General features: G+C 42.4%; 1 protein-coding gene across 1 annotated transcript in view; it reads left to right on the forward strand.

Moving 5' to 3' along the window:
* The window catches only part of CLASRP (CLK4 associating serine/arginine rich protein), a 1,081,767-nt gene that overhangs the window by 859,382 nt on the left and 207,001 nt on the right, over positions 1-15,384 (forward strand). The window contains exon 15 of the mRNA XM_030217938.1: positions 398-440. Coding sequence (XP_030073798.1) covers positions 398-440 — 43 coding nt within the window. The remainder of the gene's footprint in view (positions 1-397; positions 441-15,384) is intronic.

A 15,384-nucleotide genomic window follows, 5' to 3' on the forward strand; every position in this document is an offset into this window, starting at 1 on the left:
GTCTTCTAATTGAAGCTTTGCATAGAACTTAGGTGGCCCCCATAACTGCTAGACCTGTTTATGCACAGTTGACCGTACTAGAAAGCTCTCTGTGCTTAGAAAAATTTGTTACTCTTTTTCCAACTTGGACCTCATGAGAAGATGTCATTCACTCTGATGACTAATATTCAGCAGTCCTCAGAGAATACTTGTTATTGTTAAATAACTTTGCTTTCTTTCATTTTCTACTGTCATGTTTCCACCTGTCATCCTTTGCATGTTTCTGTCATGGGCTTCCTGCCATTCCCTTTGTGCTCTCTTTTGCATCCCATCTCTAAATCTCCTTTTGTCATCTTTAATGTAATTCCTAAATAGATGGGCATGATGTTGAAATATTCTTATTTTTCTCCATTTGTAGGCTCGAGCCTGCTGCTTTCAAGAGACTGGATCTGCCAAAGTCAGTAAGAATTTGGTCATTTTCTGTGTATTCCCCAGAATCACGTTATTGCATCGCCTTGTTGAGTAGAAAACACAATGTTTGGCATTTGGATTGACACAGTGACTTTTGCACATTTCACAGTATCCTGGTTAACAATTTGCCAAAAGAAATGTCGTTACATCCCAGCTTCCAGTTTATATCTGGATTTGGCTGGTTTCAGTGACTGAGAGATGTCTATGAGTACAATTCTCACACTTCTCACTGTTCCCTCCCAGATAAAATCGTATTTTAATATTCAGTAGAGCACCAAATCCCTATGTCTCAAAAAAAAAAGGGGGTAGGTGGCACGTAGCTGAACTGGTCTTTGTAAGAACTAGATATAAATCTGTGGTGAAAGAATGTGTTCAGTGCTAATGGTGTGATAGCTAGTCCAAGTCTATTAACCCTTTCAGTTTCTGGAGTTAGAGTGGAGGTAGAGGTTGATGTAGCAGACTTGAACTTGTATAACTGCAGGCTAGACTCTGAAGACCAGCTTCAGGTATCAGGGCTAGCTCAAGGGATAGTGGCGCCATGAGCCAACGTGCCTTGGCAGCACCCCCCTCTCCCCACACCCATCACATCACTTCCAGGCTCCACCCCCAACCCTCGGTAGGTTTGGCATCATTCCCCTTCACTTGGACAGGCATATCTTTCCCCCTCCCTGTGGGTTCAGTACTGCCTACTGACCTCTCTTACTTCCCTACAGTCCTGTAAAGTTTACATTGTTCACCAGTGGCAACAGCAGCATGATAGGCTGCCTTCATCCATCCCCCGGGTCCTCCCTCTGCCACATCCCTCCCACAGAAAATTACATCAGAGGAGGCAGGATGTGACAGAGGGAAGAACCAGGGGCTGGCTGAAGGCAACCTGTCATGCTGCTGTTGCTGCTGCCAGCGACCAAAATATATTTTACAGGACCTCAGGAGAATGAGAGAGGTGTGAGGGAGCAGTGCGGACTGGTGTGTGAGGGGAAGAGAGAAGGGGGGAGACCAGGGGAGGGGAGAAAAAGGCCTTAATCTGTAGACCAGAGGAGGTCAGAGGCTGGATATTTTGGTGCCCTTAATCGTTGGCACCCTGGGCCAGAGCCTCACCTGGTCCAGTAGTTAAGCAGACCCTGTCAAGCATCATAAGTTTAATTGTGTATCCAGTGACTGTGTTCCTACGTATGCAGACAGCCATCAGAAGGTCTTAAGAAAGTATTCAATCAAGTTCTAGAGTACAGATATGTTAGGAGAGGTATCATTCTGCAATTTGAGTTATAGAAAGGAAAAAGTGCAATAATCAGAATGCAACGTTTCATTCATAGAAACAGAAATATGACGGCAGATAAAGGCCAAATGGCCCATCCAGTCTGCCAATCCTCCGTAACACTTTACTCTTCATTTTCACATGCTTTCTTAACTCTGACACAGTACTCGTCTCCACAACGTCCACCGGGAGGCTATTCCACGCTTCCACCACCCTTTCCATAAATGAATACTTTCTTAGATTCATCCTAAGCTTATTTCCTCTTTTCATCCTCATTCCAGAGTTTTCCTTCATTTGAAAAAGGCTCTCTTCCTGTACATTAATGACCCTGAGATATTTAAATGTTTCTATTATTTATTTATTTATTTATTTGTTGCATTTGTATCCCACATTTTCCCACCTATTTGCAGGCTCAATGTGGCTTACGACTCCATCCTGTTTATATCTTTCCATAGGTGCAGTCTCCAGAATTGCACACAGTACTCTAAATGGGGCCTCAGCAGAGACTTATACAAGGGCAACATCACCTCTTCTTCCTGCTGGTCGTCCCTCTCCTTATGCACCCAAGCATTCTTCTGGCTTTGACCATTCCTTTTTCTACTTGTTTGGCCACTTTAAGGTCATCAGACACAATCACCCCCAAGTCCCTTTCTTCCTTTGTACACAGAAGCACTTCACCCCCTATATTGTACCGTTCCCTCGGAACGGTACAATATAGGGTGGTGGACTTTGGTCCTGGGGAACTGAGTTCGATTCCCACTTCAGGCACAGGCAGCTCCTTGTGACTCTGGCAAGTCACTTAACCCTCCATTGCCCCATGTAAGCCGCATTGAGCCTGCCATGAGTGGGAAAGCGCGGGGTACAAATGTAATAAAAAAAAAAATAAATTCTTGTGACCCAAGTGCATGACCCTGCATTTTTTAGCGTTAAATCTTAGTTGCCAAATATTGGACCATTCCTCAAGCTTTGCTGTGTCCTTCCTCATGTCATCCCACCCTCCGGGATGTCTACCCTGTTGCAGAGTTTGGTATGTTCTGCAAAGAGACAAACCGTACCAGACAGCCCTTCCTCAATATCACTCACAAAGATGTTAAAAAGAGCCGGCCCTAGGGCAGATCCCTGTGGTACACTTCCACTGGTAACATCCTTATCGTCAGAGCAAGCTCCATTTACCACTACCCTCTGTCTCCTTCCATTCAACCATTCTAACCCAGTCAGTTACTCTAGATCCCATACCGAGGGAACTTAATTTATGTCCAAGGCCTTGCTGAAATCCAAATATACCACATCCAGAGCACCTCCCCAGTCCACTGTTTGGTCACCCAGTTGAAAAAATCAATCAGATTCATCTGACACAACCTGCCTGTAGTAAGTCATGCTGCCTCAGGTCCTGCATTCCATTCAGTTGAGAAACCTCACAATTCTCCACTTTAGAAGCGTTTCCATTAGTTTACTTACCACTGAGGTCAGACTGACAGGTCTGTAATTCCCAACCTCCTTATTACTTCCTCTGTTGTGCAAAGGGACCACATCCGCCCTTCTCAGTCCTCCAGGACCACTCCAGACTCTAAGGAAGGAATTGAAGAGGGTCAGTCAGTGGAGCCGCCAGAACTTCTCCAAGTTCCTTGAGCACCCTCGTATGTATCCAATCAAGCCCCATCTCTTTGTCTACTTTTAGTTTAGCTGGCTCCTCACGAACACTGTCCTCCGAGAACGGGTACGCGGTCCTACCCACAGCATTTCATCTGTGAACACATAACAGAAGTAATTGTTAAGCTGTTCAGCTTTATCCTTAGTGCGATTAGTGCTTATCATCAACGTGTAGAGGGCCAGCCTATCTCTGGACAGCCTTTAGTTGTTCGTTTCATGAGAGGTTTGCTTTTGTCAAAGCCCCCAGTCAAACCTCCACCAGTGTCATAGGATCTCAACGTCGTTCTCACCCAGCTGATGAGAGCTCCTTTTGAGCCACTGAATTCCTGCCATCTGAAGTACTTGACCTGGAAGGTCATTTTCTTGGTGGCTGTTACTTCAGCTCGTACAGTCAGTGAGACCCAAGCCCTGGTAGTGCATGAACCTTATATCAAGTTTCACCATAATAAAGTAGTCCTCCGCACTCACCTAAGTTCTTGCCGAAGGTGGTGTCGGAGTTCCATCTGAACCAGTCATTTGTCTTGCCAACATTTTTTCCCCGTCCACATACCCTCCCTGGTGAGGACAAGTTCCACACCTTGGACTGCAAGAGAGCATTGGCCTTTTATATGGAGTTGGCCAAGCCCTACAGACAGTCCGCCCAATTGTTTGTTTCTTTTGATCCCAACAGGAGGGGAGTCGCCATCGGAAAACACACCATCTCCAATTGGCTAGCAGATTGCATTCCCTTTTAAAATGTGTCTCTTGTAAGAAGACTACCTGAGGTTTAAAATACAGGAGTTCTGTGAACAGCTTTGACGTTTTTGAGGTGAATTCAACCCTTGACATTATATGTCAACAGTTTTAAATCAGCAGTTATAAAAGACAAGTAGAACAAACTACAGAAAAATAAAGAGAAAGGTGAAACTTTTGGAGACCCTCCCAGATGTGTGAGAAATATCAAACCGTCCCCTTATAATCTTTCCCACCCTCCAAACTTCTCTTACTCTTTTCCCCCCCCCCACACCCCCCCCCCCCCCCCCCCCCCCCCCCCCCCCCCCCCCCCCCCAATTACACCCTCCAAGTAACACCAACAGATGTCCCCACAGACCTCTGAGTGGGAAGTCCAGAAAACATGACCCACCACGCCTAGTACATCTCCCAACCCTTGACTCTCACAGTCACACTAAGCCCTCCACCCTTATCACATATGACAAGCATCCATCATCCATCCAAACCAAAATCATGTCATAACAACCATCACATGTGACATTAAACAAATGTATAGAGAAGCCCCGAATAGGAGTAGTAAATAGAAAGTCAAAACGATTGAAAGTTTTTCTTTGCTTTATGGGAAACCCGCTTCCATTTCTGGAGTTTGGCTTTAGTCGAGGAAGCCATAGTCACCGGAGGACTGAGCTAGTAGACAAACCAGCTTCCTGTAAGATCTTCCAAGCTTCAGCAAGGTGACACACCTGGTGTTGTTTCCCCTGGATTGTGAAGCAAAGAGCAAAAGGGAATGCCAGTCAATAGGAAATCTTTTCTTTAAGCAAAATATCCAGTGCTGGCTTCATAGCATGACGCTGAGATAGAGTAAATTGAGAAAGGTCCTGGTAAATCAGGACTTTGGCGTCGTATTCCACTGAGGACCCCTGACACGCACGCTGCAGCAGATGTTCCTTAAAAGGCATAGGATGTGAAACGCACAATAATATCTCAAGGACGATTATCCACTGGTTTTGCCAGGGCTCTGTGGGGCTCTGTCAGTCTCTATAGGACCAAGCTCAGAGTCTGATCCCAGCAACTTCTCACATATCAAACGCGCTATGACAGGGACATATTTCGCAGCTCCAGATTCAGGAATGCTGCAGAGGCAGAGATTGTTATGCCGCCCCCAGTTTTTCCAAGTCGTCAACCTTATATGTAACTCCTTGTACTGAGTACATACTTGTGTAAGACAAGAATCCACGTTAACTAATTGTTCCAAGTGTTATTTGAATCATGTCTCAAGGCCACATGCCCCCCCCCCCCCAGCTCCCGAAGATCGACGCTGAGGATGTCCATGTGCTCTAGGATTTCTTCTTTAGAAGTTTTAATATCTGCACGGATTCCCTCTGAAGCTTTAGCTAAGTGCTGCAAGACACCTCTCTCCCCCCCCCTCCCCCCCCCCCCCCCCCCCCCGATGAGGGGGACCAGCTCCCTGAGTCGGAACTGGAAGGAAAAGAGGTGGCCGGCGACACGTATCAATGAATGCCCTTACCAGTCTGGTTGGTGGATTGCCGCTCTCCCTCCTTTTTGGGCGCAGATAAAGACTTGTGTGTATGATGAAGCAAGTTGTGGACCGGATGATGGTAGATTCCACTCTTGAAGGCAGGGAACCGTGAGAGCTAATGAATCAGGCAGCCATCTAGCACCATGTTGTCACTTCCTCCCCCTAGTCAAGGTTGGTTTTCTTTTAGCAAGGGTGAACCACTGTCATTTGTAATGCTGTTGGTAGTTGCCCATTAGAAAGAGAGGTATTCACAATTTTTGTGGCACCTTCTATGAGGCCCATACTTGCCTGCTGCACTATCTTTGATGGGCAGGGGTGGAGGGAGCAGGTAGTTGTTCGAAGGTCTCTTAGGATTTTGTCAAGGCTCTCCTCTGTCATTGGGTTAAAAGTGTCCCAAATGTCTCTGTCAGGAGGGGGCAAGTTTGTGCACCCCTGGTTAACTGGTTGGGGATTAGGTGAGATTGCCTGTAAATCCTGGTGGGGACTTTTAATTTTGTTGGCAAAGTATGCAGCAAAATCATTGCAGTTCAGTTTAGACTGGGCAGGCTGATTCTGTTGTGGGGGTTGCAGTAGGCTGTTTACTGTACTGAACAACTGCTTGGTTGAATTGGCAGCCTGTGCAATGCATTAAGAGAAATACTGTTTGTTTTTTTTTGGTTGCTGTTAAGGCTTGGCGGTACTTTGTCATGTGCTTCCTATAGTTTAGCCTGTCTCACCCAGGCAAAATTTACGCCATCTCCTTTCCAGTTTCTGTCCTTCGCATTTAAGGATCCGAAGTTCTGAAGAAAACCAAGGTGAGCGTTGTGAGTGGGGCATAAGACCTTTTTTTAGTGGTGCCGTTTCTCTAAGGTGTTGGCCAAGTGTATATTCCAGATATCAACCTGTTCCGACACTGTAGTTGTCTTTTCAGCCACATGTGGCTAGTCCAAGGCCTCTAGGAAATTCTCTGCGGTCAGCCTTTTTTTTTTTTTTGTCTCTGATCTCCTTTCAAACTCTGGGAGGTGCCATTTGTTTCAGGTTGTCGCTTAGGGAAAATTGAATTAGAAAATGGTCTGACCACGATAGGGGTTTTATTTCAATACTGTTATTACAGAATTTTGGAATATCCACCCCTTTGTAGAATACCAGATCTAGTATATGACCCTTGTCGTGGGTTGGAGAATTGATCACCTGTGTAAATCCTAGCGCTGTCATCGTGTCCAGAAAGGCAGCTGTGGTGGTATCTGGGGTTTCGATGTGTAGATTGAAATCTCCCATGATCACCAGCCTAGGGTAATTCAGGGTCACTTGAGTAATCAGGAGTAGGAGTTCTTGCACAGATAATGTGTTGTTATGAGGTGTTCGGTATACCATGAGCAGCCAGATTGGTTTCACCTCTTCAAATTGGATTAAAAGAGATTCTGATTCATGTAACTGGGGGATGGATATTCTGCGCAGTTTGATTGTATCCCAAATCAAGACTGCTACCCCTTCACCCCATCCTCCTGGTCTTTGTTGATATGAAACCTGTTGAGCAAAGTTCAGCCAGTGGTAAACCCCCACTTCATCTAGCCAGGTTTCACTTTTTCCTAGGATGTCAAGATGCTGTTCATGTATGGCATCATGGATCACCAGTGATTTCTTTGCAGCTAATCTGGCATTCACCAGTCCTATAGTTCCCAAGGGTGGTCTGGGGGTGTGGCAATGAGGTGATCTTTTAAGTACTTTTTCCTTCATTTTGGTTGGTGGGGATTATGGTTTCCTCTCCCCACACACCACTGGAATGCTCGAAGTCTGATGCTCTGTGAGACCAAGGCACATTTTTTTGTGTCAGAAGCTAGTTAGGCAAATTTCACCATGTGGCACTGCAGTCCACCCTGTGGATCAGCAATTTTACTAGTTGGCAATGCAGGGTTAAAGCTTTAAATAATCTAAAAGAACAGATCTTTTAAAGTTGTAAATTCAGTTCAGGCCTGTGAGATCAAAGGCTTCCAGCAATAGAGAAACAAATGGCTGTACTTAGCACTTCTATGTGAATTCCTTGAAGACTTAATTCAGAGGATTGATGTTTAACTTTAGCTTTAAGGAATCTAAGAGATTCAGAATTTTAGAAATAGTTATCTAGTTAAAATAAATTTTGAACTCGCAGATTGCAAGACTTCGTTCGGTTTCGTCAGACTCAGAATAGAACGAAGGAAGAAGAGGACCTCGGCTGGCGGGGGTTGGGGACCCCCGCCAGCAAATGGTCAGCGACGGCGGGGGAGGGTTGGCAGCGGGGAGGGGGGTCGAGAAGGTCATCAGCGGGGGGTCAAGGTGGCGGGGGGGTCTGCAATGGCAGGGGGGGTCGGTGGCGCCGGGGAGGCTAAAATGTGCCCCCTCACCTATGGCTCTGGACCCCCCTCCCGCCGAAGTCTGGCTACACCCCTGGACTGAATGTGATCAAAAATTTGACAAAGATCAATAGAAGGCACGGGAAGCATGCTGGGCGAAAAAGATGTGCTGTGGAAAAGTTAAAGTCGGTATAGTAAGCTGCTTCCGATTTGCAAAGATGAAAAATGGTGCAAACCTCATGGTTTCATGGATTTAAATATCAGTCTCCTAGAGCTATGCCATAGACAAGTATAGTGCACTGCTCAATATCTGAAAAACATGGTACTGACCAAGTGTAGCTCACAAAATAGTGCAGAAAATGGCAAGGCTTAGAAAAACCATAGTAAACAACAGAGGCACTGCAGGAAACCGCAGTGGAAAACCTTCAAGGAGGATATGACATCAAAGGTGATGTCATATATAGTCTGTGTAAATAAACATCAATATGCTAAATAATGAAGGTAATTGGTAGAGGAAAAGAACAATATAAAAGTATAAATGAAAAGTAGGAGATAAAAATAAAATGGACCATATGAAAAACATAAAAAGGTAGCCATAGGATAAAAATACAATAAATAAGGAGACCATGATGAAACAGTGGCTAAAATATAGTGGTATATAAGTGAAGACCACAGACCAGTACAGCATAAAAAGGAGGTGAGGAACACCATGCAGCATTCCCCACATAGGATGAAAAAGCCACGTATTATATGCTTGCATGTATCCACAGATATAAACAATTACAAAAAGCATCTATAGTCAGATTGTGCATTCAAACCACGCGGTACAAGTGTGTCAAATTCAAAAATAATTCTCTGTTACTCTTGTAGTAATTTTTTATCTATGTCGCCTCTTGGTGATGGTTGTAAAACCTTGTACACAAAAAAATGCAAATCATCAATACTGTGATTAAGTGTCTGCCAATGGGAGACCAGAGGTGCTGAAATGATGTTTCTAACTATACAGCTCATATGTTCTATTAGTCTTGTTTTGACCTGACATTTTGTTTTTCCCACATATAATAGATTACATGGACATCTAATGATATAGATAACATTGGAGGTCTTATAATCAGAAGTATGGCGTAGAATGTATTTCTTTTTTGTGGTTGGATGAGTGAAAATATCGCTTTCAATCGCATGTGGACAAATGGTACATTAGCCACAAGCTCTGTGACCATGATCTTGAATCTGATGTGGTTCTGCTAGCAAAACAGAAGTGTAAATGGTACTAACCTTTCTTTCAAATTTCTCCCTCTGGAGTTACTAGATTTTTATTCTTAAAATAATTATGGACTTCTAGAATATGCCAATCTTTCCTGATAATTTGCTTATTTGGTGCAAATTATGTGAGTGTCTATAACTGTACAAACTGCTGGTCTGCATGGAGGCTTTTATTTAGCCATCATTAATGCATTGTTGAGGGTATTCTCTCTTAGTAAATCTGTCTGCCATGAGGATGGCCTGCTGTTGATAGTTATCGTGATCAGAACAAATTTTTTTTAATCTCAGAAACTGACAATGTGGTAAATTCCTTTTACGTGAGGAATTATGGAACTACAGAAGTGTAAAAAAAAACATTTCTGTCTGTAGGTTTTGCAGTATAGGCGTCTCAAAACCATAATCCTTTTGCGTATGATGAGATCAAGAAAATTGATCTGTTGTTGGTCATGTTGAAGTTTAAAGGTTAAACCTTTAAACTTACTGCCTTCAAGGTTTGCACCCTGGTCCACAGGATTATTTACAGCAAAGTTCCTGGATACATGTTGAACCTTATAAATCTACCACCCAGAAACAGCACCAGTCTATCCCGAACTTACTTAAATTTTGCATTATCCAGACTGCAATGGACTTAGATACAAATCAATTTATGCATCCAGCTTTTCTTACAGTCTTACACAACTATGGAACGCTTTGCCCAAAACCGTGAAATCTATCCACAACCATCTTAACTTCAGGAAGTCACTGAAAACCAACTTGTTTAAGAGGCCTACCCCCCTGACCAAATTAACTTTCTACTTCCTGCAACACAGCAAACTATGGACCGTATTGGACTTTTATCGCCATCCCCTCTTTATTTCTTTGTTGCTTTTTATTTATGTTTCTTATATGCCCTACTACTATATTGTGTATTTGTATTTTACCGAAACCGGAGCCTGCCTCTATGGTATTGTGTAAGCCATATTGAGCCTGAAACTAAGTGGGAAAATGTGGGGTATAAATGTCTTAAATAAATAAATGTGGATCATGTGATTTAACCAAATAAAGAAAGCTTCTATGTGTTTGCATCACCATGCCACAAAATAAATATATTGTCTATTATTTATAAGTATGTTAGATTTGAATAAGTGGTCTTCCAAATGGATCTTTTCAAAATTGGCCACATATAAGATAGCCACATCCAGTGCCATACTTGATCCCATTGCTGTGCCACATATTTGTAGATAACAGTGGTCCAGAAAACAAAAGAAGTTTTTTGTGAGGGCTATAGTTGCTGATGTGGAAATAAACCAAGTTGGAATGTGATGATCAGTGGTGGATGCATTTAATGTCTCGATGATATTGATAGCTTCTAATTGTGGAATATTGGTATAAAGGCTGTCAGTGTCAAGAGTAACCAATAGAGTATTTGATAAATCACCATCGTATTCTTCTAGTATATTAATCATATGGCTGGCATCTCTATGATGGTATGGTAAGTATGAAAGATCTCAGAATAATCTACAAATATAGAAAGTGGTTCTAAGATTGATCCGTTACCCAAAATGATTGGTCTACCTGGGGGTTTATTTGGTGACTTATGTATTTTAGGTAGTGTATAGATAATAGGAAGTACTGGATTCTTCACTACCAAAAATTCTTGCTCTTTATTGGTCAAAAACCCACGATCTTTTGCCAATTGGATGATCTTCTTTATCACTTTAATGACTGAAGTAGGGTCAGAGTCTAGAGGTGATATTTAGTATCACTGAGTTGTCGATGTATTTCAGTGATGTAATCTGTCCTATCTTGTATCACTATACCCCCTCCTTTGTCTGCGGGCTTTATAACTATGGTTAGGTTGTTGGGAAGAGACCATACAGCTTCCTCTTCTATCTTAATCAAATTATGAACGTTGATTATTTTTCTTTCCTAAAAGTTCCACTTTACACAATATGCATTGGTTAAAAGTGTGTATATCAGGATCCATTTTACCTGGAGGGATGTTGATGACTTTTTTTTACAACAGAACAGTCTAAGTGAGATGGTGTTGTTTCAGAGAAAGCTTGCATAATTGTAGTGTCCTTGTGAATTTAAAGAGATCGATTCTTGTTTGAAATGCATTGTAATGAGTGGTAGGTACAAAAGATACACCTGTTTTGAGTACCTGTATCTCTGTTTCTGACAGTGATGTACTAGATAATCACATAGAAATAAAACAAAATAAAACATGGAAAAGAAAATAAGATGATACATTTTTTATTGGACATAAGTTAATACATTTCTTGATTCGCTTTCGAAGGTTGCCCTTCTTCGTCAGACGCAAAGAAGAGTGACAGCGAACTAACCAACTACAGACCAGTTAGCATCGATACCCTTAATAACCAAACTAACGGAAGGGATAGTAACCAAACAACTCACAAACTACTTAAACAAATTCTCAATACTATACGACTCCCAGTCAGGATTTCGGTCTAACCACAGCACGGAAACAGTACTAGTTACTCTCATGAATAAATTTAAACAAATGATGCAACTGGCAAGAATATACTACTGCTACAATTTGACATGTCTAGCACCTTCGATATGGTGATCATGGAATACTACTACATATCCTTGAATATTTCGGAATTGGAGGAAATGTTCTTCAACTGGTTCAAAGGGTTCCTAACTACACGATCATACCAAGTGACATCTAATTCGACTACATCAACTACATGGATACCTGAATGCGGAGTTCCACAGGGATCCCCCCTCTCACCGACTTATTCAACTTAATGATGATACCCTTGGCGAAACTACTATCAAACCAGAACCTTAACCCATACATATACGCAGATGACGTAACAATCTACATTCCATTTAAACAAGATCTAAAGGAAATTTCCAATGACATCAACCATATCATGCACACATGGGCGAACGCATTCAAGCTGGAACTCAATGCAGAAAAACCCAATGCCTAATACTCACCTCACAACACAATACGAACAAATTCACCACCATTGACACACCCAAAACTGAATCTTCCAATTTCAGGACACCCTAAAAAATTCTTGGCGTTACCATCGATAGACACCTAACACTTGAGAGTCACGCGGAAAAACACACCCAAGAAGATGTTCCATTCAATGTGGAAATTAAAAGAGTAAGACCTTTCTTCGCAAGAACGTTCTTCCGCAACCTGGTACAATCAATGGTACTCGGCCACCTAGATTACTGCCAATGCACTCTACGCTGGCTGCAAAGAGCAAATAATAAGAAACTTCAGACAGCTCAGTCACTGCAGCTAGACTCATATTCGGTAAAACAAAATACGAAAGCGCTAAACCCCTACGAAAAAGATGCACTGGCTCCCACTCAAAGAACGCATCATGTTCAAAATATGCACCCTAGTTCATAAATTATTCACGGAGACACACCAGCCTACATGTCAGACCTGATAGACCTACCACCCAGGAATGCTAAAAAATCATTCCGCACGCTCCTTAATCTTCACTTCCCAAACTGTAAAGGTCTCAAATACAAACTAACGCATGCGTCAACCTTTTCCTACCTGAGCACACAATTCTGGAATGTGCTGCCGCGCAATTTAAATACGATCCATGAACTAGCTAACTTCCAAATTCTACTGAAGGCTCATCTCTTCAACAAGGCATACAACAATGATCAATAAATATGAACTCCTGTACCACATATCCAGAACTGCCTCCACTATATCTACTTGCTAAAATATTAACATGTTTTCTCATCATCACGCTACCCAAGATCCTTTTTGCTATTACTAAATGTATATTTTCCTATATATTTTTATATATCTCTTATTATGTTTGCTGAAAATACTATTATGTTCTATCATTATCATGTTACCCAAAATCCTTCTCTTATTACTAAATGTATACTTTCTCATGCATTTCCACTACTGAGGAGGTACTGTAAGCCACATTGAGCCTGCAAAGAGGTGGGAAAATGTGGGGATACAAATGCAGCAAATAAATAAATGACAGTATATATAAGTGACAAACCGAGCAGAGAGGGTAAACAGCATACATAAAAAGTACACAACAATAAAAGCAACACTGGGCCTTCAAGACTGAGACAACAGGAGTATTTTATTAACAAGTGACCTGACACGGGCCGTGTTTCGGCGTAAAACAATGCCTGCCTCAGGGGTCTAACAACAAAACATATATAGATAATAATAAAAATGATTAGCTGATTAAAAAATAATTTATAATGATAAACATTACAATATAATGAAATTATATAATAGAAAATCTATAGTAAAGAAACATCACTATGAATTTTATATGCAAAATATCTTAGTGGCTTTATGTAGACATATTGAGAGCACTTTCTATATATAAAAATGCATATATTGAAAATTCAAGCTGAATAATAAAATATATAAAAGTACATATATAGAACAACACAAATACATATATATCTCTCAAAACATGTTAAAAGATAAATAATCATATATAAATGTAAAACGGTAATAATTATAGAGGTACTCGACTTCCGGTTTGGGTATGGAGTAGCGAGGACGTACGAGACAGCCTGCTCCGAACACCCTGGTTATCAACCGCAGTAAAACTCTTCTCCTTCGCGATAGAAGCAAATTCTCATAAACAATAAGGTAGTAGCCTTGAATCGGCAACACTGCGGGGACCAAAACTGCGGATGGCATCAAAATCGGCCAGAAAAGATCCCAAGGAGAAAAATCGCAGCACGGAGGCCAAGATGGCAGACAAAGGCACGCCGCCGTCCCCGACTCCCAGCTCATTGTGGGCAGCGGAGATAACAGAAGAAGTAAAGGCGGCTGTAGAGCAAGCAGTAGGGAAAAAACCTGCAGCTTATTTTGGACAAGTTGGAGGGTTTGAAGAGAGACACGCGACCTTGGTGGCTGAAATACAAACGGTGCAGCATAGAATGAGCCAGGCTGAGGATGAAATATATAAAATCTCCTTGGAGCAACCATGCTTAACTACCAGATTGGCGGAAGTAGAAGCCAAGTAGAAGATCTGGAGAACCGCTCACGAAGAAATAACCTGCATCTCGTGAGGCTGCCGGAGATACTACCAGAGCGGGATTTATGTTGATTCCTGGAAACATCGCTGACAATGGCGCTGCCGCGAATGTAATTGGCGGGATCTCTAAAAGTGGAAAGAGCGCATAGACTGGGCCAACGACGAGAAAGTATGGACAGGACCCCGAGTGGTAATTATGCCCACAAGGTGACAATATTACAGGCTTTAAGAGCGGGACACATGCTGGAGTATCAGAACAAGTGAGTTCTCTGTTTTCAGGATTACTCATCAAGGTATCAGTTGCCCCGAAAAGATTTTGTCCTCTATGCACTAAGCTTCACGGTCTGAAATACAAATTCAGCTTTCTATATCCAGCAAAACTGAAACTGGTTGACAATGGAAAACTGCTGTTTTTTTGATAAAGTGGAGGAAGCAAGAATATATGAGGACAAAATGACGGCAACACAATCAAGCGGACAATCAACAGGCAATGAACAATGAAGGAAAAACATGGGTTTGGAGAAATAGAATGGACTGATGCCCATTGAAAACAGATGAAAGAGATTGGAGAGTCAAGAATGGAAAGATGAGAACACCCAAATGCCTCGCAGATGGGACTATAAGGGATGCTGACACTACTGGCTGCACCAGTAAGAGGGAGCAGTAAAGACTGGTAGTGGTATGGGGTTTACAGATAGAACTGTGACACATAACAATGGGGGGAGGGGAAGGATTGTGTTCAGATTATTTCAACAGGAAAGGGTGTTCTACACCCAGTAAGTAAGGAAGTTATACAGAGGGGCATAGAAAGGGTGAAGATAAGGGGAGGGAGGGATGGGAATGGACGGGGTCAGGACGGAGAGGGGGGGAATGGGAGGATTCAGTCGGGAAGAAGGGAGGGAAGATGTAAGGGAGTTCCTGTGTGCGTATGTCCTGATTGCAAATAGATGGAAATTAATACTGGGGACGCTCGTCACTAAAGTATGGATACTGGGGAGTGGGAGCTGGACACTCTCTTGGTAGGAATACTTGGCTAAGGAACTGCTTTGGGAATGTGAATTAATTGTATTAATTCTGACAGCTTTGCAGGTGGTAACATGGAGTATTGGGGGATACATTCACCGGTTAAGCGACAAAAAATTCTGAAAGCCCTTAACGATAGAAAAGTATCTATAGCATTCTTACAAGAAACACACCTTT

This window comes from Microcaecilia unicolor, chromosome 11, assembly GCF_901765095.1.
Source record: "Microcaecilia unicolor chromosome 11, aMicUni1.1, whole genome shotgun sequence".
In the NCBI taxonomy this organism is placed as follows: domain Eukaryota; kingdom Metazoa; phylum Chordata; class Amphibia; order Gymnophiona; family Siphonopidae; genus Microcaecilia; species Microcaecilia unicolor.